General features: G+C 36.1%; 1 protein-coding gene across 2 annotated transcripts in view; it reads left to right on the top strand.

Annotated features, from left to right (window-relative positions):
- Positions 1-25056, top strand: part of SATB2 (SATB homeobox 2) — a 156482-nt gene that overhangs the window by 41647 nt on the left and 89779 nt on the right. For both annotated transcript variants that reach the window (XM_026696843.2, XM_026696844.2), the window contains exons 4-5: positions 14765-14891; positions 15529-15652. In XM_026696843.2, coding sequence (XP_026552628.1) covers positions 14765-14891; positions 15529-15652 — 251 coding nt within the window. The remainder of the gene's footprint in view (positions 1-14764; positions 14892-15528; positions 15653-25056) is intronic.

Genomic DNA, 25056 nt, shown 5'->3' on the forward strand with positions numbered 1-25056 from the left:
GAATTGACTTTAAAATCCCTGTTTGGGATTTTGTAGTAATATTGGGCAATACTCATTCCACTTGACATGAAGTTCCCAGTATGCTTTCCCACATACTCTGCCACGTGCTACTGATAATAATGGATAGCAGTTTTGAAAGGGATCCTGTATGAAATTCTCTCCCCAGCAGCACTCTTTCTTAAAAAATATCTTCTGTTTGGCACTGAAGCTTTTAAAATAGCTTGTGATTGTCATCCAATTCAATAAATACTATTTTAAAGCCATACCATAGGGCAAGGGGAGAGTTTTAAGAAAGTATTAGCATTTCATTTTCTAGCAGTATTCCCCCTCAAAATTATTCATCCCTGTATTACAGAAATCTTAAACTATCCATATTGATATCAGTGGAAGATATTTCAAAACTTTGCTTGGGAAGCTTCTAATTAAGGGGTCAGATACTGTGCATCTGGGGAGAATGGATCAGAATTCAGGGAGAGCAGGAAAATGGGATTCTCAAAGCTCTTAAGAGTGATATCTCTCTTTCTCCTTCTTGCTATCTCCCTACCTATCTCCTATGGTCTGGATTAGGTCCACAGATGAGATTTTCTATGCCTATTGTTTACCTCAAAGAGAAAATTGTCAACATTGCAGATTTTATATTTGAAACTATTTGATAAAACCACTTTTCAGATTAAAAAAATTAATGGAATTAATTGCTGCAGTTAATTGTCATTAGAATTTATGAATTCATTGAATCATCTTTGCAGAAAAGGACATGCTGCTGTTCTCTATGCATATATCTTTTTAGTGTATATATATTGTTTTAATGTCGATATTCAGAGAGCTTTTGATATATGAGTACTTTGGAAAAATATATCATCCTTTGTAGCATTCTTATGGAGAATATTAGTTTCTATAAAAATTGGCTTCATCTTCTTGAAAGTGTACAAGGTGTAAGTGCTGAGTTTCTGATAAAAAGGGAAAACACATTTTAAAAATATTTTAATGAAGTTACACTGTCATGATGATCAGCAAGGTCATGGAACTTTGAATGCATTTAAATTGAAAGCATGAGAACAAATATTTCTCTATCTACTACGATTTGAAATGCTCACTTTTGACTTGGAAAGGTTTAACAAAATTTAAAATCTCAGCCCAAGAATGAATTCTTTGTCATTTCAATATTGTAGTACAGTACCCTTTTGTATAAGAGATTTAATATCTAAAAGTTTTCTTTTCAGACAAGCTCTTTTTTTAACTTAGGAAATATTTCCTTCCTTTTTAAAAATACTTTATCAAGTGAAAGGAAGGGTTGTAAATTCTCAATTGCTTCTAGCTCTATCCTACACATTCTGGTTTTATAAAACAGTCTAAAGCTTTTAGATAACAACAATGCAGATATTTCAATATATGTTTTCGTGTGTTGCATATTATTGCAAAATGATTTGTGTGCTATAGATTTATGCAATAAAACTGAGGTAGGTTATACAGTGTAGCCAAAACTCACCAATTGATCAAATGATAGGTCACTGATCAGTAGAAAACTATTTGTGGTTAACTGAAAAACCACAAATTTATATTATTTAATCGTATTTCTATTACTGCATAAATTTATTTCATACCGGTATTAGAAACTGTATTTATAGTATAAGAGTCTGATTAACATCTGAAGAACTGTTGTATGCTGCTATATACTTTGTGCCTGTGTTAACATGCATTTTGGCACATCACTTTGGTACCCTGATAAACTATTAAAATGAGCATATATATTTTTATACACACATACTTTTTGGATAGGTGGTGTCTCAAGTCAATATTGATTCTGATGGCTTCTTGAATAAGTCAATGCAGCTTTCTTAGCAAGAATTCAGACATAGTTTTTCCTTGTCTCCTTCCTAGAGTTGATAGAGAGTGACTGGTCCAAGGTCACCAAGCTGGCTTCTTTTCTAAATGCATACTCTCCCAGTTTCTTGCCTGCTGCACTATACTACCAGCTGCCCATTCTAATGAGTCTGCTGCCCTAGCAGAGGCATCTGTGGTTTTGCAGTTTAACAAGGAAGAGAAGAACTATGGCAAATGATATATCTTAATATGCTCCATTGTCAGGTCATATCTCATCTGTTCTGAAATAAAGACAAGATGCTTTTCCATGTGTGTTGGGGCTGCAATTATTTGTGGCAAACCCATAGTTGCGATGGAACTCAAGATACCCAGGAGTTACCCAGAACATCCTTTCCAAGACAAGGTGACTGAGGTTACGGAAGACTGAAACTTATAAACTCTTACACTGGCTCTGAGTAATTCCTGGAGCTTATACCAGGCTGCTGCCAGGAAGCTAGGTGGTTGATACATCAATAGCAGTCCACACTTGTTGGTATAGTCCAATTCCTTGCATAAAAACTCACATGTAGCCTTCTCTGTTTATGGTATACTACAAAACATTATAAAATAGATATTTGACTGTGACAATATGGTTTAACATGAGCTATTTTCAAGGCAAATATATCTGTGAATGCATCCCGCCTTTTCCGGTAAAGGAGGTACATTAAAGGCTCTGTCATTGTTGAACGCATTCAGGAATTTGGTAAGAAGATATCTCTGAAAAGATGATGAATTGTCTATCATGGATTGTCTAGCATTTTACAAATCGTAAAATGGAGAACATAATATTTTAGAGATAAGCATTGAAAAACATCACAAAGTTAGAAAGGAGTGGCTTTATTTTTAGAGTACAAATAACTACCTTTCTGTAGAAATTTATCTTTCTAGAAATAAGACTTCAGAGACTTTTATAACAATGTAAGAGATTATTTGGTGTGATAGCTAAGAGTAAAGTTTTAAAAAAAGACCTGATGGTGCATAATCTATTCATTGTTTACTTAAAAATTTTCTATAAATCAGAAGGTAGTTTCTATTAAAATAAATTGCATTTTGCAGAAGGACTGAAAAGATTAGTGCTAAAGTGAAGGTAAGAAATCTGGCCAAAATAAGAACCGTTTCCTCTTTGGTAAGGTTAGCTGCTTTATCCTTGTTTTGTATATGTAATTCCTGTCAGAGGCTTGTAGAAGGATGGAAATACATGATATGTTTTAAATAGAAATTTATTTATTAAATTCATATGCCACTTATCACAGTGCCCTAAGATTTTTCTAGATAAATACATTTATAGTTAGTAATTTTTCTGTGGTTTTTTTCACATTCTTCTAAGAAAGATAGGATAGAAATTTGCTTATTCTATAAGCAAAGTGCTTTTCAAGCAAATATATTGCATAATCTGAGATTATCAACAGCCCATCTCATTTAAAGATTAAAGATTAAACTATGCATGATAGCTTTGATAACTGTCAACATCTCCAAATCACCTGAGGGCAGGACAAGAAGCAATGGATGGAAATTAATCAAGGAGAGAAGCAACCTGTAACTAAAAAGAAATTTCCTAACAGTTAGTACAATTAATCAGTGGAACAACTTGCCTCCAGAAGTTGTGAATGCTCCAACACTGGAAGTTTTTAAGAAGAGATAGGACAACCATTTGTCTGAAATGGTAGAGGGTTTCCTGTCTGATCAGGGGGTTGGACTAGAAGACCTCCAAGGTTCTACTCCTATTCCTATTCTATCCCCATCAGAGGTGGTATTCAGCAGGTTCTGACCAGTTCTGGAGAACTAGTAGTAGAAATTCTGAGTAGTTTGGAGAACCAGCAAATACCACCTCTGACGGGAGATTTTATAGTATCCTTCCCCTGCCATGCCCACCAAGCCACACCCACAGAACCAGTAGTAAAAAAAATTGAATCCCACCATCGATCCCCATCCCTATCCTATTACTTCACTCACCCAACACATTTTTATTTTGGATCTCCTATTTGAGATTTTATCTCTCCTGTATTTGTTTACTTTTTGAGAGCACAATAGGCCTTTCTGGAATTGAATGTTACGAGAGTGGCACATATGCTACACTTCTGTAGCATCTAATAAATCTAAAATGTATGATATAACATTAGTATGTATCCCTGCTTTATTTCACCGGCTGTGGCTAATAGAAACAGAAAGAGTGATGACATTATGTCGTATGTTTTATATTAATAGACATTACAAAGTGAGTCAGGGTGTGGAGATAGAATAAAGTATGGCTAATATAACATATATAGTGTCTGTTTCCTTCGTAATGTTTCCTTCCTCAAATATTTTATGAATAAAAATATATTCACTAGCTTCAGGCTGACAGAACATAGTTATTCATTGATTAAAAACCATTATGTTGTAATATTTTGTCTCAAATATTATTGCTGCTTGAAAAGTTACAATCAAAGGATGTTATAGGAGGAGGGCTATTAGTCTATGGCAAAAGCAATCAAGAGTCTAGTAGGACTTTTTCCGATTAGCACATTTTATTAAAAAGTATGAGCTGAAATGATGAGTTCACTTAATCTTATACAGTCAGTTGATGAACTGATGAAACTGATGACGTGAGGTGCAGCTCATGAAAGTTTTTGCATTTTAAAATAATCTGTTAGTTGGAAAAGATGCCAACAGAATTCTTCTGGTTTTTAGTCAAAAGATCTACTTCATAAGGAAAACGGGATAGGAGGAGAAGGAGGAAAGAAGTAGTCTCAATCATCAGCACTCAGTTATTGTATAGAAATGGCTGTACTATTGATACCATGGAAAAAAAGAAAGTAGAACAATTCAAATGACTATTTTGATTATCTTTAATCATGTTTCTAATCTATGATTTGCTATGGACGTGATAGACTGCTTGTCTGAAAATCAATCTTCCAATCTTTTTACAGGACTGGGGAAAAAGAACGGTATGAACTTGTGGCCTTTATTTGTAAGACTAAACTACTGAACATTGGGCCTAAGCTGACTCACTGCTCTGTTTGACTAATAATGATTGGCAGTTTGATAGAAGCTTCCCAAGGCATAAGTTGAAAGAAGCTGTTGAGGCCTATTAACTGAACTGGGGATAATCTTGGATGCTCTGTAGAGCAAAGCATGTATTTTTTCATTGTGTTAGGACTCTTCCTCTGTCCCTTTTGCTTCTTACTGCCAGTGAAGTAGAATTATGCATTTCTTTGATAACATTCGATGTTTTCTTAATGTTTTTAGAATGTGTTCATCTTATTTGCATGATTCAGGAAAAGTAATACAAATAACTTCTCTGGTTGTTTTTTTAAAATGAATACTTAGTTGCAAGTTATATTTGCCAGTGAGCCGTTTTTGCAAATATTATGTGGCACAAAAGAAGATGGGAGAGCAAATGAGACATGAAAGATACTTGAGCCTTGGATGAATATGATGAAAAAACATAGGCTCATCCTCACTGGTTGCAGATTAAAGGAGGTTTGGTGTGGCATAAGCAACCTGCATCAATGTTACTGCTGGTTTAATTGCTCCTCCCAGTGTACCCACTGGATAATTTCTGGATGTGATAAGGTTTGTGTAATCCTGTTTTGTTCTTGCCGCTTAGAAAGAGCAAACCAATGTACACTTCTGACCTAGGGCTTTTTTTTTGAGGAGCATGAGTTCTTGCAGTGTGTGAAAAGAAAATGTCTTTTTAAACCTTACAGGACTGATTTGCAAAGCAAGACTAATGGAATTGCATTGGTAGGAGGATCACCTCTTTCTTTCTGCTCTATACACCCATCCTATTTCATTCCTTCAAAGCCAAGACAACCTCCCCACCCATCCCTATCCCGCCTGCAAAGCAGCATATCCAATAGAAGAATGTGAGTCCAACTCAATTTCAAATTCGTTTGCCTTTCACAAAAAAAGTAATTAGGTCCAGATCAGCTCTACTGGTGCTGGTGAGCTCTACTCCACCTATTCTCCAACCTCTACTCAGCCTTGGCCAATAGCAACAGACATCTGGAATGGCATGCAACACCTAAAATGCAGCTACTGGAAGCAATTGGAATTTCTTCCGAGCAAACTCTCAAATAGCAGGTATTCTGTTTGAGAACAAGATGCTTGAAAATGCAGTTTTGAGTTCTAAAACATTTGGAGTTGATGTTTTGCAGACTTAATACATTCTGTACACTCATGGATAATACTATCTGCGAAACGCTAGGAAGTTCCCTTGTGAGGACAGTCAAATGTGTCCAAAATTGATATCAACACAATTTGAGGCCTACTATTAAAAACAGCAGACTAGAGCTTTCTTATAGTCTAGATCAATGGTTCCCAAACTTTTTCAATCTACCGCCCTCTTGATGCCACAAACTCATCCTCAATGCCCCCCACCCAGGGGCAGGATTCAAATTTCTGTGGGGGTGGCCTAATTTGAGGGTGTGGTTTGCTGGTAACGTGACTAGGTGGGTGTGGCTTTCTGGTCACATGACTGGGTGGGCGTGGTTTGGTGACTGGCAAACCAAATACAAGTGGTCCTCACTTAATGGCCAGTTGCTTAGCAAGTGTTCTAATTTATGACTGGCGTCCCCAGAACTACTTGACCTGTTTTTGGAGTTTTGACAGCCATGCACACACATATACAAATACTCCCTTCCAACCCTGCTGGAGCTGGTCATTGGACTAGAATCGGCAAAGCATCTCTAATCAGATTAGATTCTAGTAGTGAATAAAATCTAATCAGAGATGCTTTGACGATTCTTGTTGATTTGTTTTATTTGTATTTCTTTATTTTATGTTGCTGAATTGCATTGACATGTGTCCCTTCTTGTGCACAACCCAGAAGCTTTTGTGATTCTTTGCAGCAAAAATTACCGACCTCTGGCTTTGCTCTACTTTTCAAACGTGCCGGCACTGCCGCGTTCTAGGTGCCAGCCCTGCAGGTCCACCCCATTGAGCCCGCTGCACTGGAGGGACCTGCCCAAGCAAGTCCGAGCAGAGCAGTGCACGAAATAAATGGGGTGAGCCTGGGAGAGGGAAGAAGAGAGAGAGAAAAGAAACAGAGAAAGGGAGAAGGAAGAAAAGAAAGAGAAAAGGAAAAGAAAGAAAAAGGGGCAAAGGGGGGATGGATGGATGGAGGGGGGAGGGGGAGAGAGGGAGAGAGGGAGAGACCTGATGCATCAGATTGAAATGAGGCCTAGTTTAGAGGCCCTTTTCCACATTGAAACATCTTTGCCAGCATCTTTGCCAGCACATTGAAAAATCTTTGGCTTCTATTAATTAAAGGTTTTGTGGATGAAACATGGCCAAGACTATCAGGAAGCTCTCACATTTTGTTGAGGCTTTAAACAGGATCAGGGGTGGGATTCAAAATTTTTAACAACCGGTTCTGTGGTCGTGGCTTAGGTGGTAGGCGTGGCTTGGTGGCAATGTGACTGGGTGGACATGGCTTGGTGGTCATGTTATTGTCCCTTCTTCTCTATTTTTTTTCTTTCTGTCCCTTCCTTCCATCCCCCTTCTTTCTTTGTCCCTTTTTCTTTCTTTCCCTTTTCTGTTTCTCTTCTTCCTTCTCTCTCTCTCTCTCTCTCTCTCTCTCTTTCCCTCTCTCAGGCTCACCCCATTGACTTCGTGCACCGCTCCATTCGGACTTGCTTGGGCAGGTGGCTCCAGTGCAAGGGGCTCAATGGGGTGGACCTGCAGGGCCTCGCCCTGAACGCGGTGGTGGTGGGATGTTTGAAAAGGAGAGCAAAGCCATGCTGCGTTCAGGGCAAGGCCCTGCAGGCCCCGCCACCCCGAACACTGCGGCGGCAGGATGTTTGAAAAGGAGAGCAAGGCCACTCTGGCTTTGCTCTCCTTTCCCAACGTTGTGTTTTGGGGCAAGGCCCTGCAGGATCACCCCATTGAGTTCCTTGCACCAGAGCATGCAAGTCAATGGGGTGATCCTGTGGGGCCTCGCCTTGAATGCAGCGGTGGCGGAATTTTTTCTCACCCCTGAATTGTGCCCTGCCGCTCACCTCCAGCACTCCCCTGCCGCCTCTTAGCACCCCCTGCCGGCCCCTTTGCCTCTCAGTGGCCCCCTAAGGCATCCTACCGCCCCCAAGGGGCAGTACCGCCCACTTTGGGAACCACTGGTCTAGATTTAAACATTAAAACATGTTGAGAGTTCTGTTAAGGCTAATCACAATAGTTTATATTAGCATGTTTGTCTAGTTCCATGATGGTGAACCTATGGCAGGCATGGCAGAAGTGGCACACAGAGCCATTTCTGCGGGCACGTGAGCAGTTGCCCCAGATCAGGTCCATTGCGCATGTGTGCGGGCCTCCCGCTAGCCAACTGATTGTCAGGCATGCATGTGGGGCGGGTCGTGCGTGGGAGATGCATGCACATGCACAGAGATGTGGGGCATGTGGGGGGTCACATGTTCAGGGGGTGGGGGAATGGGGGTTGCATGCACAGGAGCACAGGGGGTTGTGTGCACATTGCATTATGGGCACTCGCGTGCACTTTCGGCATACAACAACAAAAAGGTTAGCCATCACTGGTCTAGTGTGTCAAGTTTTTTTCCATAGTTAGGGCTGAACTCTGCTCCTTACATTGGTTCCACATATGGACATAAATTAAAAGGATTATTTTCAAGTCTGCCCATGTCATGGAGACATGAAAACATAAAATAACTTAGACTTCTTTTCATTCATTAAATAGTGATTAATCAAATCAGGAAAGTTGGAGGCTATTATGGCTTTGAACTCTTCTTGAAACTCATTTACTAGACTTGGCTCTTTCTGTTTCAGATCTAGATTTTGGCAATGCTTTCTTTTGAGACATGCTATATAAAATAATAATTTAATTTCAAAGCATTTTTTACCAAAAATATCACTCTTTTGGAAGGCTAATATATGAAGGCCATCCTGTTTATTATTAAAAAGAGGAAAGGAGAAGAAATTTCTTTTGGTATTTTATTTAAAGTCAAGAAAAGTCTCAATATATGAAATATCAGTTACATTGCCTTTATATCTAGGCCAACATTGTGTCCCCCCTCTTTTAAAAAAAGAAATAAAAAAGGCTTTGAAATTAAATAACTGCTTCTAAAATAATCAACCAGAAAATGTTATTTAATTGTGTTTTGTACATAAGAATTTTTTTTAATTAATTTTGCTAGTTCTTCAATGCTTATATTAAACTAATCTAATCTAAGTTTAGGCTTTGGCATAATATTTCCCAAATGTGAAACAGCATCTATTACATAAGACTAATGTTCTTGCAAAAAAATGCAAAACTCGTACAGTATATAAAATTACAAAGCAATGTGTTTGGGATATTTAAATAAGTTCTTTTGTATATGGTTGATAGAAAGCAGTAAGGAAAATAGATTCTCAAAATAATGTTTATTGGCTTCCATTTTCATCAGTGAAAGTAATAGTTTTGCATGTTTTTATTGCAATACTGTCCTTATTAAGAGAACACAACAATGTGGGAAGTAAAAGTAGGTATTTGTTTCTGATTAAGACCTAATTTTGCCAAATTTAAAAAAAATACTTTTAAATAGTATAAAATATTATAAACAATGAAGTAGTAATAAAACACATAATAAAACAATGCCAAGAACTGCCTCATTATGGGTTTTCAAACGCTGAGGCAAATGTTTTCATATAAAATGATTTGTGATACACTCCAAATAATTTTACTGATTGCTAAATTGTAGAATTAACAAACATTTCACAGCGGAATATCTATATATTTCTTCTTGAATATTCCTTCAGGCCTAAGATTGAAAATCAGAGTTCAAATTAAGACTATTTCAATCAGAATTTTTATTTCTTGGACCGGACACATTTTTCAGGAGGAATCAAATTTCTGTCCATGCAACATTTTCTGAAAGTAAGAAAGTAAACCAGACAAGAATATTATGCATGCAACAAAATTAATTTTGCACCTGAGCAAATTTTCATGCTCTTAGTTGTAACTTTTTGAATGAAGGTTTGTATTGATTGATTATTTGCCATCACATTACTCCTAATTCCTAATGACTATGTAGATACCGGTAGATTTTTTTTCTATGATGACTGGTCTCTAATTTCATCTTTCAGATCTTCCAATGGTGCACTCATCATCACTGTAACTGAGTCTATCCATCTTGTTACTGATTGTCTTCTTTCCTTCCTTCCACCTTTTCCAGCATCAGAGCCTTAGAACTAGGTCTTTGCATAATATGTCTGAAGTGAAATTATTTGAGATTGGTTATTTGTGACTCAAGTGGGTTGATTTTTATTTATTGCCTCCATGCCAAGTACTGGTTTACCATAAATTTCTTGACTGCTTGTTCCTTTGCGGTTAATTACTGATCCTAAAAGACAGAAGCTGTTTTCAATATCTTTTCAATATCTTAATCAAGGAAATATCAATTTTAAGGGTGGTAGTTGTACTTAATGTCATTTGTTTCGTTTTTAATTTTTTTAAACCCAGTTTCTCTTAATGTATTTTCAACATATAGATAAGTGGAGAACATAAGCTTTGTCTCATTCCTTTATCTATCTAGATCCAATTTGTTTCACCATATTTTGTCAGTACTGTGGCTTGACTCTACTTCTAGGTTTCTCTTGAGAACAATACATGTATACTTCTGACTTATAAATTTTCTGGGATGTAGTTCAAACAAGAGGTGGTATTCAGCAGGTTCTGACCAGTTCTGGAGAACCAGTAGCGGAAATTTTGAGTATTTCGGTGAACTGGCGGTAACCTTCCCCCAAGAGTGGGGAAGGAGTGGAGATTTTACAGTATCCTTCCCCTTCCATGCTTACCAAGCCACACCATGCCCACCAAGCCATGCCCACAGAACCAGTAGTAAAAAAATTTGAATTCCACCACTGGTTCAAATGCAATGTCAGTCAATGTCATCTATTGTGCTTATGCATTCATGTACCTCCTCTTCCATTAGCCATAGTTTCCTTTGATTTTTAAATTGCTAAACCAAGTATTTTACTTTTCAGAAATATTTGTTAGGTACATCTATACATTAGGTATGTCAACTCTGACTTTGCTTGGTTTTTAAGCTTTCCATTAATTAAGTCTGCTTCATTTCATTCATTCCATTGCTATCTCAAGTTGAGAGATTTCTTTTTAAAAAGGTTGGAGTAACTTGTATTTCTAATGCATGTTTCTCAAATATAAGTATAGTTTGCACACATTATAAATAGAAGAACCATTTTTCTTCAGGACTATTTGCATCAGGACTTGATGTTTCTATAGTCTTTCTGATACCTGATTTTTTTAAAATGAAAATTAAATCAAAATGGCTTATTTTGGGATAATGTGAGCCATGTCACATAGGTTTGCTTTGTACAAAAGTCACACATGTTCTCTGCTTAATTGAAGGTGATTCTCCTTAACAGGTGGATTTTCTATTGCTTCAGCCTACAAATTGGGAAAAAAAACAACAGTACATATAGCCCTTGAGTTATGACCACAAAGAAGATAGGAATTTTAGTTGTAAGTTGTTGTGATTATAAGTTGAGGTGTTATGTGATCAGCTTGATTTTACAGCTGTAAACATGTACAATCACGTTTGTTATGCAAATCCTTCTGAATAGGCATTTTTTTGCTCAAACTGGCAAGAAACATTGCAATTCATAGTCATGAAATTGCATGATGTTGCAAATAGTCCTAAATGCAAACCTATAGCTAAGCACTTGAAATTCAATCACATGACCATGGGAGAGGGGTGGCAGTCATATATTCAAGGACTGTTTGTAAGTAGCTTTTTAAAAGTCTGTTGTAATTTTGAACAGTTGTTAAATGTCTAGTTGTAAGTCAAGAACTAGCTGTAGAAAAGTGTCTGAAAACATGACAGGGACTGCACAAACATCTTAACTCAGCTGGGGCTTCCATAACCTCTATATCTATGCAGGGGGTGGGAATGCTATTTCAGTGGGCTAGACACAGAGAAAACATGCTTCTTCAGTCCCACAAGATGGCAACATTTAATTGAGGGGACCTGGAATACACTCTCTCTGCCTGAATGTATTGGGTGGGCAGAAATGATTGGAGACAGGTGATTGTAGCAGTCACTACAATTCTTTCATACATAATGGGTTCATTAGATTTTCTACAAATTCTATCTGTCAGAAGCTTTTGTCTGCATGAACACCTGTGGTGCCTATTTCCAATTAACTTGTCAAGAAAACTTGATAGTACCCCATGCCTACATTTCTGGCTGGTCAGTTGCAAAGGAAAGGCACAAGGTGGAAGTTTAGGGGGAGTTTTCCAACTGATTCTATGTTCCTTTATGCTGCTTTGTTTGAACCTGTCAACTTATTTTTTGGGACATGAGTTTTAACACTTTTTTGAACACTGAACCCGTGTTCAGAAATAGCCCATTTCAACAAGTTCACAAATGGCTAAACTTGCTGTTTGAATATCTTGTTTACATTTGCCCAGTACTAAAGCATCCTAAGTCAATAAGAGTGATTTGGGTTTGATTTTCCTGCTGGCAGTCGATGCTTCATGAGAAGGTGTCAGACCTCTGAAGTAGACCAGATTATGAAGCCAAATGTATGCAGTCTAATACTACTTTTATTGTAAGATTATAATAGTAGAATCCTCTAAGTGTGAATGCATTTCTCCCTTCTCCCTTCTTCTATCTTTGTGAGATCTAAGGAATGTCTCGTCTGAGTAGCTTTGTCTGGTTACATTTTGTCCCAGACTCAAGTTTCCTTTATTTGACATTGTCTTTGCATCAGCTCTTCCTTCTTTCCATTTTAAAAGGAGAAATGCACAAATTACATTCCTTAACTTCTCCTGCGTTATAAGGACAATACCACCTGGCAAATGCTTTATTGCTAATAAAGGTTGCTAGAGAATCAAATTCTGTGTCATCTTGTCAAGAATTAGTGGTTTGCACTTCAGTGTGGGTATCTGGATGTGCCCTAAGAAGAATCAATATTTTCCTCTTTTAACCTGAAGCAAGAATTCATGGCCATATTTTCAAAGTATTACATGAAGTATACCTACAGTACAATTTTGCAAGCAATATCCAGGAAGGTCAGATGTTAAGTTTGGGGACAGTAGGCAAACAAGAAGAATAATGACTTGATATTTCACACATCAATTTTTACCTTGAACATGCTCTGCATGAATTTTCTTAAGATAGAATATGGTGTCTTTCTCCAGGTATAATTATTTTCAAAAATAGCAGGATATTGGAACTAGACAAAACTGAATATCAAAGAGAGCTAAGAAGTGTTCATCCATAACTAATAACACTAAAAAGGTACATGTCTGCAGCACTGTAACAAAAAGGACTTGCAGCAGGTGTTTATGTGCAAAAGCACTGAGCGTTATGGTAACACCTGTGTTTATGGACTGTTTGCCAGGACAATTTCTTCATTTTTAAGAAAGTAGAGACAACCATGGTAGTAGCACAATTGCAGCCTAATACTATCTGTTTCTTATAATAGGATTTTTCAAACTGTTTCAAAATTTGAGGGGGAGACCAAGGACAAAAAAAGGGAAAAAAAGTTAACCTATATGCAGCCAATTTTCTAACAATAGAGTTTTGCCTGTTGAACAGAAATCCCAGGAATTCTTTTAACACATTCTGTGACTTGAAAAAGAGTGAAAAACAATCTTTTATAAGATCCTATTTATTTGTATCATGATTTTTCATTTATTCTCTGTGTAACTTGGTTGACATGTCTCCATTATCAACCATATTTCTGACCCCTAAACTAGCTACCTTATTAGCATTCTAGCATTTCGAAACATTCTAGCATTTTGAAAGTTTGAGGCAATTTTCTAAAATTTCATCTGAACTATATAAGGTCCCACTTGCTTTTATGGGTAGATCTAATGAGCAAACCATAAACTAATCACACTGAATTCACACACCACACCAAACTATACAACTATATTATACTTTAAGCATAACCTAGGTTTGACTCGAGAAGTTTCAGTGTCCTTGTTATCCATTTCTAACTTTTCATGTTCAAGCAATTATAATAAATATATAGTAAATATAGTACGTATTACATCTCCAGTTATTTTTACTCCCAAGTAAGTATCAAAAGTAGGTCTAATGCTTTCATTGTAATTACATAACCTCTAGAAATTATCCCCTTTAAAAGAAGCAACTTTTTGTTGGCAAGGGGAACACAACATAAAGAGCCAGCTCTGAAGATATATGGTACAGCGAATGAGCTTTGTACATTATAATGCATGATAAGAGTATGGGCTCTATTTATACTGCAGCATGTTTAGCACCAGATTGTGAATACCGAAACAATGGCATGTTTTTAACATTTCTGTTCTCTTTGTGATATGTTTTAGGCATTCTGTGTCAAGCAATAAATACTTCTCTTTAGCAGCCTTTCCATAACAGTTCTGGTCCAGCAAATGTTTAGTAAACTGTTCTAAAGGATTATGTTATGCAGGGCTATTCAACACTTTTGATTTGTTTCCATAAAGATGCTCCAGAATGAATGGAAGCACAAATATTACACCTGTCTTGCAAGCAGGTACTGTTTTTGAACCCCAGAACATGGCATGCTTTTTTGGAGTTTGAATCTGAAGCATTTCATAGGTCTAGTATAGATCTAGTATATAACAACATGCATTGAACTACTTTCTGTTGTTATTCTCAAATAGCTCAGAGAGCCACTGTCAATCATTGCAAGATCTTACATTAAACATGAAGAGCCAGTAATTTTTAAGTTCTTTTTAATTCAAAACCAAAATTATATATTTATAGGACTTTTCAGATAAAATTAGATTTACAAGCTGCCGAGCTTTAGACTCTCCATACTTACAATAAATTTTCAGGAGAACATTCTGCTATTTTAATAAATACAAAATAATTGGTAAACTTTCTAGATATAGGTTTGGATACAAATATATATATAGAAATATGTATTTATAATTATTTCATGTTTTGTTTGTTTGCAGGAATAATCAAACTTGGGAAATGGAATCCTCTTCCATTAAGTTATATGACAGATGCACCTGATGCAACAGTAGCTGACATGTTACAAGATGTCTACCATGTTGTGACACTGAAAATTCAATTACAAAGGTGGGCACTATTAAACATCTGCCCTTTTTAAATCCTGAGTTGTTCTGTCAATCGCACTATTACTACTGAGATTAACACATGCTATCTTCATTAATTTCTGAGCTCATTTTGAAGTGGGAAACACAATATAAAGAGGGAATTGCAATTGGCAGCTCTAACTGGGTGATATTTTAGCTAGACATTAGAACACAGGCTAAGGTAGTCAGTCTTTAAAAAGGAATTTTCCACAGGTACAATAATTCTAACATCTGACTAATGTTTTCACATTATACCTGAGAAATAAATAGTTTTTAAAGGTTTTGAGATTTTAACCAGAAATTCAGAAATAAATTTTGGCCTTATGTTGCAATCTGCTGAGGTACAATTGTTGGGAACTTATTCAGCCAGTGATAGGCAACATAAATATTTGCTCAGTTCTGTATTTAGTTATTTATGTTCAAATCTTCCTATATTCTAGATTGCAGCTGGAAGAAATTTCTAAACTGAATATAAAAGAATGACATATAAAATATGAATGTCCTGTTCTTGGTTGTGTTTGGCTTTAAAGAGTGACATAGCTTTTGCATGTAAAGAACAGCTATGTTTGCATGCAACATTCTTCCCCATCTGTCTATTCTCATATTCTATGTCTTTGCAGTTGTTCAAAGCTAGAAGATTTGCCAGCAGAACAGTGGAACCATGCCACAGTCCGCAATGCCTTAAAGGAATTGCTCAAAGAGATGAATCAGAGCACGTTAGCCAAAGAATGCCCTCTCTCCCAGGTCAGTGCCTCTATTGGTAGCAGAGGAACTACAGCACATAAAATGCAATATAGTATGAAAGAATAAATATAGAAAAAAAATCCCTGCAATTATAGTTTTCCTGTGAGTGCAAGATCATTAACAACTATTAAAGAAGAACAAGAAGCTGAAAATTTGAGAGGGATACCATCATGTTTGTGATGCCTGTTCTGCATTTTACCTTTCTTTCTCTATGTTATTACACTATATAGTCAGTCTATTAGATAAAGCTATCAATGTTTAGTATATTCCAAGATACAAAAACCCAAATGTTTCAAGCATCCAAAAATGAATAAAAAGTGCAAGTTAGTTCTGTTACAGGTTTATAAATCAAAATTCAATTGCAGGTACATTTTTGCTTATATTTCTTGATTTAGCAAGCTAATACAGAAAACACTATTATTTCAATGTTAAAATAAAAATAAAAAGGTCATTTGTCAGCATTTTAAGGATTAGCAAATAAGGTATTTTGAGATACCTTTTTTTATGTCTCTCTTATTGAACATTGCGCATAATGTTTGAGGAATGTTACATTTTTTGATGTTTTCTTTAGAATGGTGAAACTCAAAGAAGAAAAATACAGTGGAGATGTTCTTGAGTAGGACCATGCAAAGCATTTGAAGGAGATGCTTCACAATGCATATTAGTATGAAAAAACACCATTCTTTAAATTTGCAAGGCTTATGCTTCAAAAGCTGTTCTCAGTTATCTGTGTGTGCACAAACAACATTTCCAAAGAACCCACTATAAAGTGAAATGACCATGCATACATAAGTGTATGAGATGATGAGGAACTCTTTTCTAGGACTTGTGCAATTTGTGCAAAAGACACAACTTCTATAAGAATTCTGAGAGAAATGCTTCATTCACACTAATGTATGTTTTCACATATTTTGTTCAAAAACTTTACACAATCCTATTGTTAAACAATTTAGGATTGCTTAGGCTGGTTCTTCTCAAACAATGGGCCTTGGGAGTACTTCAGAATAAAATGTTTACTTTTTTTTTTCTGTTTCCAAGGGCTTTTCCCTCTCATTGGATCAACAGCACATCATATCCGAGAGACACATTCCCTTTCTATTTAACATATTCAGTTCAAATGCATATTTATTTAATCAATTTGCCTATGGTCCATTAAAACATTATAAACAAAGAAAAATACACATTGTGCTTCTGAGGACATATGAGAATAGATTTAGGCTATCCATCCCTACATTGTTGGCAGTAACAACAGATAATAATATAAGAATACTGTAGAATCCCTCCAAAACTTCTCCTAGTCTAGCATTCTATATAACATAGTTTTCAACTGGGGACATTTGGACAGCCTATAAGTATAGACAACAGACCAATAGCTATTTTGCATTGTAAACACTCTTAACAACTGATAATCAGTAACTAATATACAGTCATCAAGACTGGCAGCCATTGATAGCAGGTATTTCATTAATCTCTTTAGTCTCTCCCTAAAGTTGTATAAACTGGTATATATCACCACCCCAGAAAATAGGAAAAATCTGTAATTTAAGTGTGTGTTGTATAAAAGTACATTTTATTCCTTATCATTTAGTTTTATTTCATTGGATGACGCAACATTCTAAGGCAACAGAAACTTGCATTTTCTATACTTTGCATAGTTTTATGTACCTTTATGTAGTTTCTCCTTTTACCTGCCTTTGCTCTAAACCAGGGGTCGCCAACCTTTTGGACTTCAGGGATCACCAAACTCATGATTTTAAATCCCGGGGACCACTAATACGAATTTTGACTGACAGTGGCTTGCTGACGTTGGTGGTGGTGGTGGTGGGAGAGAGAGAGAGAGAGAGAGAGAGAGAGAGAGAGAGATTTGATCTAACCTCCCTCCCTCCCTCCCTCCCTCTCTCTCTCTCTCTATCTCTCTCTCTCTCACACACACACACACACACAGAGGCAGGGGTGGAATTCAAATTTTTTAACAACTGGTTCTGTGGGCATGGCCTAATTTGTGGGTGTGGCTTGGTGGTCATGTGACTGGCTGGGCATGGCTTGTATGTAAATATTATAAATATTTATATAAATATTGAATTTTTTTATTAAAAAAGAGCAACTTTTACCCAAAATCAGGCAAAGCAGGCAGGCAGATTGCGTTGCTCACATAATCACAGAGATTCAGAGATCTGGGAGATCGGCTACCTGAGCCTGTCACATAAAATTTGCTTGCAAGCAAACCCATAAAATTTGCTAGCAAGAAAACTCACAAAATTAACTCACAGCACATCATGTATGTAAATATTGATTTTTTTTTATAAAAAGCAACTTTTATCCAAACTCAGGAAGGCAGATTGAGTTGCTCACAGAATCACAGATTCATTCAGAGATCTGTCTTTCTGCCATTGACTAGCTGAGTCTGTCACATAAAATTTGCTTGCAAGCAAACTCACAAAATTAACTCACAACACACCATGTATGTAAATATTGATTTTTTAATTAAAAAAAGAGCAACTTTTACTCAAAAGCTGGCAAAGCAGGCAGGCAGATTGAGTTGCTCACAGAATTACAGATTTACTTAGAGGTCTGTGTTTCTGCCATCAGCTAGCTGAGTCTGCACTGCTTCAGTCCTAAGGAAGGTTCGGCTTTGCTTAAAAGCAGAGCCAAAGATCTAAAGATTAGCTAGAAAGCAAGAAATCCAATGATTTCCTGCTTTCTTGCTAATCTAAATCTCCCAGCACAGCAGAACAGCTGATGGTCGGGAAAAGGAAAAATAGTAACTTAGCAGGGAAATTTGCCAAGTAAGGAGTGAGTGGGCGGGGAGGGCAGACCATGTGGGTGGTGCAGCCTTGTGTTCCTGAGCAGCCTGGATTAATTGCTTTGGGGGTGTGTGCTCTGGGGGTGACATTTCTCTGCAGACCACCAAAACTTTCTCGCGGCCCATCGGTTGGTAACCACTGCTCTAAATCATAGTTTAAATTTGGTTGGTTTCTAGATCTGTGGACCTCAACTCCAAGAATTTCTGCATTAGTTTGACTATTACTGAAAATTCTGGAAATTAATATCTGCATATGGAAGTTCCTTAAGTCAAAAAATACTGATAAACATTATCTTCCTTGCAGGCATGCTGCTGAGTGCTATAACCTATCAATAATTTCAGTTGTTCTTTTCTTTAGTTTGAGTAAATGTGCAACATCCTTGTATAGTGATTTACAGTGACTCTGACTGATCAAAACATGACATGATATTCTAGATGTGATCATAACAAAATTATGGAAAGATATGACTTACAGTTTTATCTCCATTTCTTCTCTCTGAATTATTTCAAATTGTGCCTTTTTATTTGGCAATTGCACTTTGGAGATCTATTTTCAAAATTAACTTTTTGTTCTTAATTTTTAAATTATACAAAAAGCAAAATACAGTTTCTTAAAATTGTAATGGGAAGTTTGAACAATATAAATTTATTGGAGGCTTAATTATGTGCTAAAATTTGAATTAAAATAGTTTTACTTGCCAAAAAGAAAGGTTTATCTTTGGCATAGTGAAATAAGTTGAATTATTAAAAGTTAAAATTGGAATTTTAAATGGTGTGAAACTTCATATCTATCTGGAGACTACCTTTAATTCTCACATTAAATTTGTTCTTTCTTGCTATCTTCATTAAGGTCATCAAACAATACTGCTCCAGCAACAAAATATTTGAAAAATATATTGCTGTATTGAAACCTTTGAACTAAGCCAGTTATTTTGTTTATCAATTAATAAAATTTCATATTTGATTGCATGAACATTTTTGCTATATTTTTTCAATCAAAACTTTCTGAATCAATAGATTGTTTAATGTCAATTTTTAATACAGTCAAAGATACCTTTAAAAATGCCTTGGAAAGAGTAAATGTTACTCATCAGTTAATAACTGTAGTTATATAATCATCAGTTATAACTGTATGTGTAATCATTTTTATCAAAAATTCAGTTCTTTGTTTTTTTACAAGATTATCTATTTTGCCAGATAGATAATCGTTATTTTTTATTATCAGTTCTTTATAGAACTTAATGTTGTTTTAGGCAAATTGTTGCTAAAAGGGGTTTTTTAATTCAGTGTTGGAATTCAAAATTTTTTAGTACTGGTTCTGTGAGCATAGCTTAGTGGGCATGGCATGGCTTGGTGGGCGTGGCTTGGTGGGCGTGGCAGGGGAAGGATACTGCAAAATCTCCATTCCCTTCCCACCCCACTAACCTGCTTTCCAGCTCTGTTCTCCTGTGCAGGGCAACAAAAGAAGACCCAGCCAATCAGTTGAGACTTGGGAGGCAGAGAATAGATGGGGGTGGGGGCCAGTCAGGGGTGGCATTTGCCAGTTCTCCAAACTACTCAAAATTTCCACTACCAATTCTCCAGAACTGGTCAGAACCTGCTGAATACCACCTCTGGTTTTAATATACGATTTAACTTGTTTTTTCCTTAACAAAAAAGAGACAGATCTTCAAGGAAAGTTTATAATTTAATTAATTAACAAATTCATGCTTTTAAATACAAAAGATTCACTGTTTAATCCTAGCATCTGTATGTAAGAGTCCTGTCTAAATTGAAAGTGATTGCACATCCATGTTAACAGTAGTAAAGTAAATGAGAAAAAATCAGCAAAAACCTGGTAGCAGGTTTGCTGACTATCACATTTATTAAAATGCATAAGGATTAATTAGCTCAGTTCAGAAGTTAAGACAGCAAAGGTAGATTTTCTGTGTCTGCTCTGTGTCTGCTTAGTTCTGGGATTTCCCTGCCCTGCTGAAATAAAATGCTATAACATCTAGCTGCCATTCCACCATTGTAGCAAAAGAAGAATATGGGAAAGGATTAGTTACTACTTAGCTTCTGCATTTTGTACTTTCCCAGAGGCAGTGCTAGCAAGCTGAAAAGTAGGTGAAGATCTAGCAGAGAACTGCACAGCAGGAGGCAAAAATGGCAGCCATTTAGACATCCTCATTGGGGTTTTGTCTCTGCGTGCAAAGCTAATCAATGTTCTATTCTTCTAAAGGATGCCTCTGATAAACATACCCTTAAATAGCATGGTTGGGATTTTGTTACATAACATTTAAAAGTTGCCATTCTGCCATGTATGGAACCTATTTTAGTATTCTTAAGGAGTTATAATTTATTAATTTAGTTTTTAAATAATAATTTTTAAAATAATTTATTTTCTTCTGGTTTGCTCTACTATACATTTTGAGATATGTGAATAGATGTAATGCAAAATCATTCAATAATTTGTTTAACCCAGGGGTGGAATTCTACCTAGTGGGTTGTTATGATTCTGCACAGTTCGGAGAACCGGCAAATCGTGCCCCTGGCTGGCCTGCCCCTCTCTGCTCGCCCCTCCCCTCCCCACCCAGTCAGTCCTTATCATGTTTTTTGCCTTCCTGGGCCCCAGGAAAGCTTCCTGGGAGCAAAACACCCCCAGAAAGCTTCCCTAAGGCCCAGGAGGCCCAAAAAGGGAGCTCAGGGAGGTGCTGCATGCTACCTGTATCTGATAGTCTCTGAAAATGTCCATCCCTGTTTTAAATAAAACTTTATAAAACTGTGTACCAAAGCAGTAGGATCAACATGTTCCCAATAAAAATGGCACATGTCTTCTCTCTATTTGTCATACACAAGGCACAATGTGTCAATAAAGGTGAGACTATGATATACCTTTATGGGTAGGGAAGAAGAAGAGGAAGAAGAGAAGCAAGATAGGACATAATCTTTTCAGCAAATGATGCAATCAGTAATATTCTAAACATTCAGGAGTCTAGCATTATATTATGTTATATTAGTTCTTAAATATTTTCCAAAGGGCCCACTGACAAGTATTGAGAAAGAAAAACAGATAGATAGATAGATAGATAGATAGATAGATAGATAGATAGATCATAGGTGGAATAATAGCTGTTTAATAGTAGTACTAATTATTTTGTTTTAGTTGGTTTAGTTTAGTAATTATATATCTGCTTACTACCAATTTATTTGTTGTAGTTCATATCATGCAAAAAATTGAATGCTTTAGATAAGCTGCCTGTTATCATAATTTGACTATTTTTTAACAAAATCCCTTTTCCCAAATCAGTTTTAAGAAAAATATTGTACCAAATGTGAAATATCATTACATCTCCCTTGTGATTAATATATTATTGACAGCAGCAAATTACAAAATTGTCTCCTAGGAAAGAAACTGCAGATTAAATGCTGTTGTTTATTAGTGTGCTTGCAGTGCATCAAATATTCCTCTGCAAAAGAATAACCGGCAGTATCACAGGGAGTTTTTCCTCTACCTTTTGTTTGAACACATACTTTCATTTTCTTTACACATACTGATTCATGGTGCCATTTAAAAGGAAGTGTAATCACATGGCTTAATTTAAAATTCCACTGATTTATCTATTCTCCTTTTAGATGTTGTTGATAAAGGAAAAATAGTTGAAAATGGTTTTTCTGAAGAATGATATTATGAAAGATATCTTTTAAGCTAAGCAGTCTATAAATTACTGTTATGATATTCTAGATATATTTCCTTCCTATGTCAAGTGACTTTTTAATAGTTTTTCTACATTTTGGAGAAATTTGTAATTTTATTTGCTTGGCTTGAAAATTATGGACACTTACCATAAATTATGGACAAAATTATAACACTTACCTGTGTTATAATTCATAACATTTATTCCACTTCCAGCCTTGATACAAGTTTTAATTTCAGCTACTATAGGTTCATAATCAGAATATATCTGGATCAGTTTCTGATATACTGTATAGAAATGTATATATATTTGAGAGATTTGTAAACATATACTCTCATCTATTTATATGTATTGAACATTAATTTTTTTTTAAAGTAGCTATTCATAGGTAAAGTAACAGGGCATGAAGATCAAGGTTTCATTACAATGATTAAATAGCATTATTACAACATCATTAAGACATGAAGGTTAGATAACTTTTTTCTAGTTTGCTATGGCTAATGTAATTGACTCATATAAAATAGAAAGCAGATGAGTCAAATTTTACTGTTTAATTAAATAATATAAAATAATATTAGCAAACATAAGCCTTATAAACCTTATGAGCTTCATTAACCAAACTATTTTTTGCCTTTTACTTTGGAAGTCAATCAGATTGTAGTTACTGGGTCATAGATCAAGGAAATGGGAATGAAAAGATTGGTTACTCCATTATACTCATTTTGCTATTAAAACTATTTATCACCTGCTATATCTGAGAAAAGAGGAAGATAGACTAACAAATATTTATGTCACCGTTATTATGTTGTATTTCAAGTACACTCTGAAATGATTAAGTCTTGACAATGGAGAATAGATTGGAAACAACTGAATGTAGAAATCAGGGAGATAATGATAGTTATGATCAAGTTATAGTGACAATGTTAACCTTGTAGTCAAACATTATAGCCATTATAGTTTACCAATAAATAATGAAAATAATTGTTTTAGGCCAGAGGTGGTATTCACCAGGTTCTGACCAGTTCTGGAGAACCGGTAGTGGAAATTTTGAGTAGTTTGGAGAACCCGCAAATACCATCTGTGACTGGCCCCGCTCCCATCTATTCTCTGCCTCCCAAGTCCCAGCTGATCAGCTGGGTCTACTTTTGTTGCCCTGCACAGGAGAACAGAGCTGGAAAGCAGGTTAGTGGGGTGGAGAGGGAATGGAATTTTTTAGTAACCTCCCTGGAGTGGGGCGGGAATGGAGATTTTACAGTATCCTTCCCCTGCCACACCCACCAAGCCATGCCCACCAAGCCACACCACGCCCACCAAGCTACGCCCAGAGAACCAGTAGTAAAAAAAAATTGAATCCCACCAGTGTTTTGGTTTAGGAAGGCCCACTTTTCCACTTTACTCAAGGTAGGCAGACTTCCAGTCTAAGGTATGGGCAAATTAGCAGGATTCTTGTTTAAACTTTCAGGAGTGAAATTTATGAAAATGAAACTGATAAAATGCTTGTCAGTTGAAAGTTTTTTTAAAAAAAGAAATTTCTTGCAAGTGTGATCAGTCAAGTTTTTACACATCACTATGTTTTGCTAGAGCTTTTCCCATCTTCTAAACCATAATTTAAGTCTGGAATGGAGAACATATGTTTGTCTAGAACTACAATTTTAAAATTGTAGAACTACAATTTTTATTAACTCTCATCACTGGCCATGCCTTTAGGATTGCTGGGAATTGTAGTTCAGCAATTCCTGGATAAGACTTAAGTTCCACACTCTTGGTCTAATTAGGAGTTGGCAACTTGTAACTGTGTGGCTAGAGTCAGCAATTTCCCATGCTGCAATTTTGAATGTAAAGGTTTTTTTCGTGTTAATTTGTGGTTTGGAGGAACTGAAGGGTGAAATGGTGCATTGTCTTAAGCTTGCAGAAGCTTAAGACAGACGTAACAATCCTTAAAACCTTGAACATTCTCAGTTGATCCATATTGTCTTTTATTTATGGGCAGAGGGCTAAAGTACAAAATGAGTGCCTGAAAAAAAAGTGATATATAGAATACAGTATGTTGTTTAGACAAGTTCTAATAAGAGTTTAGAATTGATTGCTCTATCAAATGCATACTATCCTTTCAAAGAATGTAATTATGCTTTCTTTCTCCATCTTTTCACACTCTTCTCTTCCACTCTCTTTTTTTCCAAATCCTGTTAACGTTTGTACCATAAGTAATGGGTCAGCAGGCACAATTCTACCCACCCCTAATGTCTATATTTATTATATGAGCTTGGGTGAGTTTGTGAACATGTCACAGTTTTAGAAAAACCTACCTCATGTTATTACTGGGAAATCTTAAATTTGACATAGTTTAGAAATGATATAGGACATTTTACCACCAGTTATAAACATTAGTTATAAACTGAATATTTTTCCATTTATATCCTCTGCTATGCATAAAGACTTAGACTTTCTCACTTTTAACTCTAGATAGGTTTGATTCCCTGGCTAAATGTGCAACAATTATGTTACAGTGTTTTTGGAATCTTAAACACCATCAAATACCACTTTGGGGCAGAGAGTTAAAGAAACAATAAACTAAATTGTTGTGATCACACTCTATGGCTGTAGAAATGCTCCTTGGAAGATGGTAATGTGCAGGATAGAGTAAAGATTTTTTTTTCTTGAGCTTTGAAGGGAGAGTGTTCACAGTTGTGCTGAGCATCAAAAAAATCAAGAAATCTAGGCAGTTCAAATGAATATAAAGGTTTATTGCAAGCTTAAGCTGTTTACAAGAATATGAACCACTAATGGTTAAAACAAATAGATAAGAATCAATGGTGAGCTGCTCTTGTGGGCATAAAGGGACTTAAGACTGATGATGTGTTTGACCTCTCCCTCTAGCTCAACCTGTTCATTTCCTACTGGATAAAACCCATTAAAAATTTTTA

Source organism: Pseudonaja textilis, chromosome 1, assembly GCF_049901715.1.
Source record: "Pseudonaja textilis isolate UNSWEBS1 chromosome 1, rPseTex1.2, whole genome shotgun sequence".
Taxonomy (NCBI): Eukaryota; Metazoa; Chordata; class Lepidosauria; order Squamata; family Elapidae; genus Pseudonaja; species Pseudonaja textilis.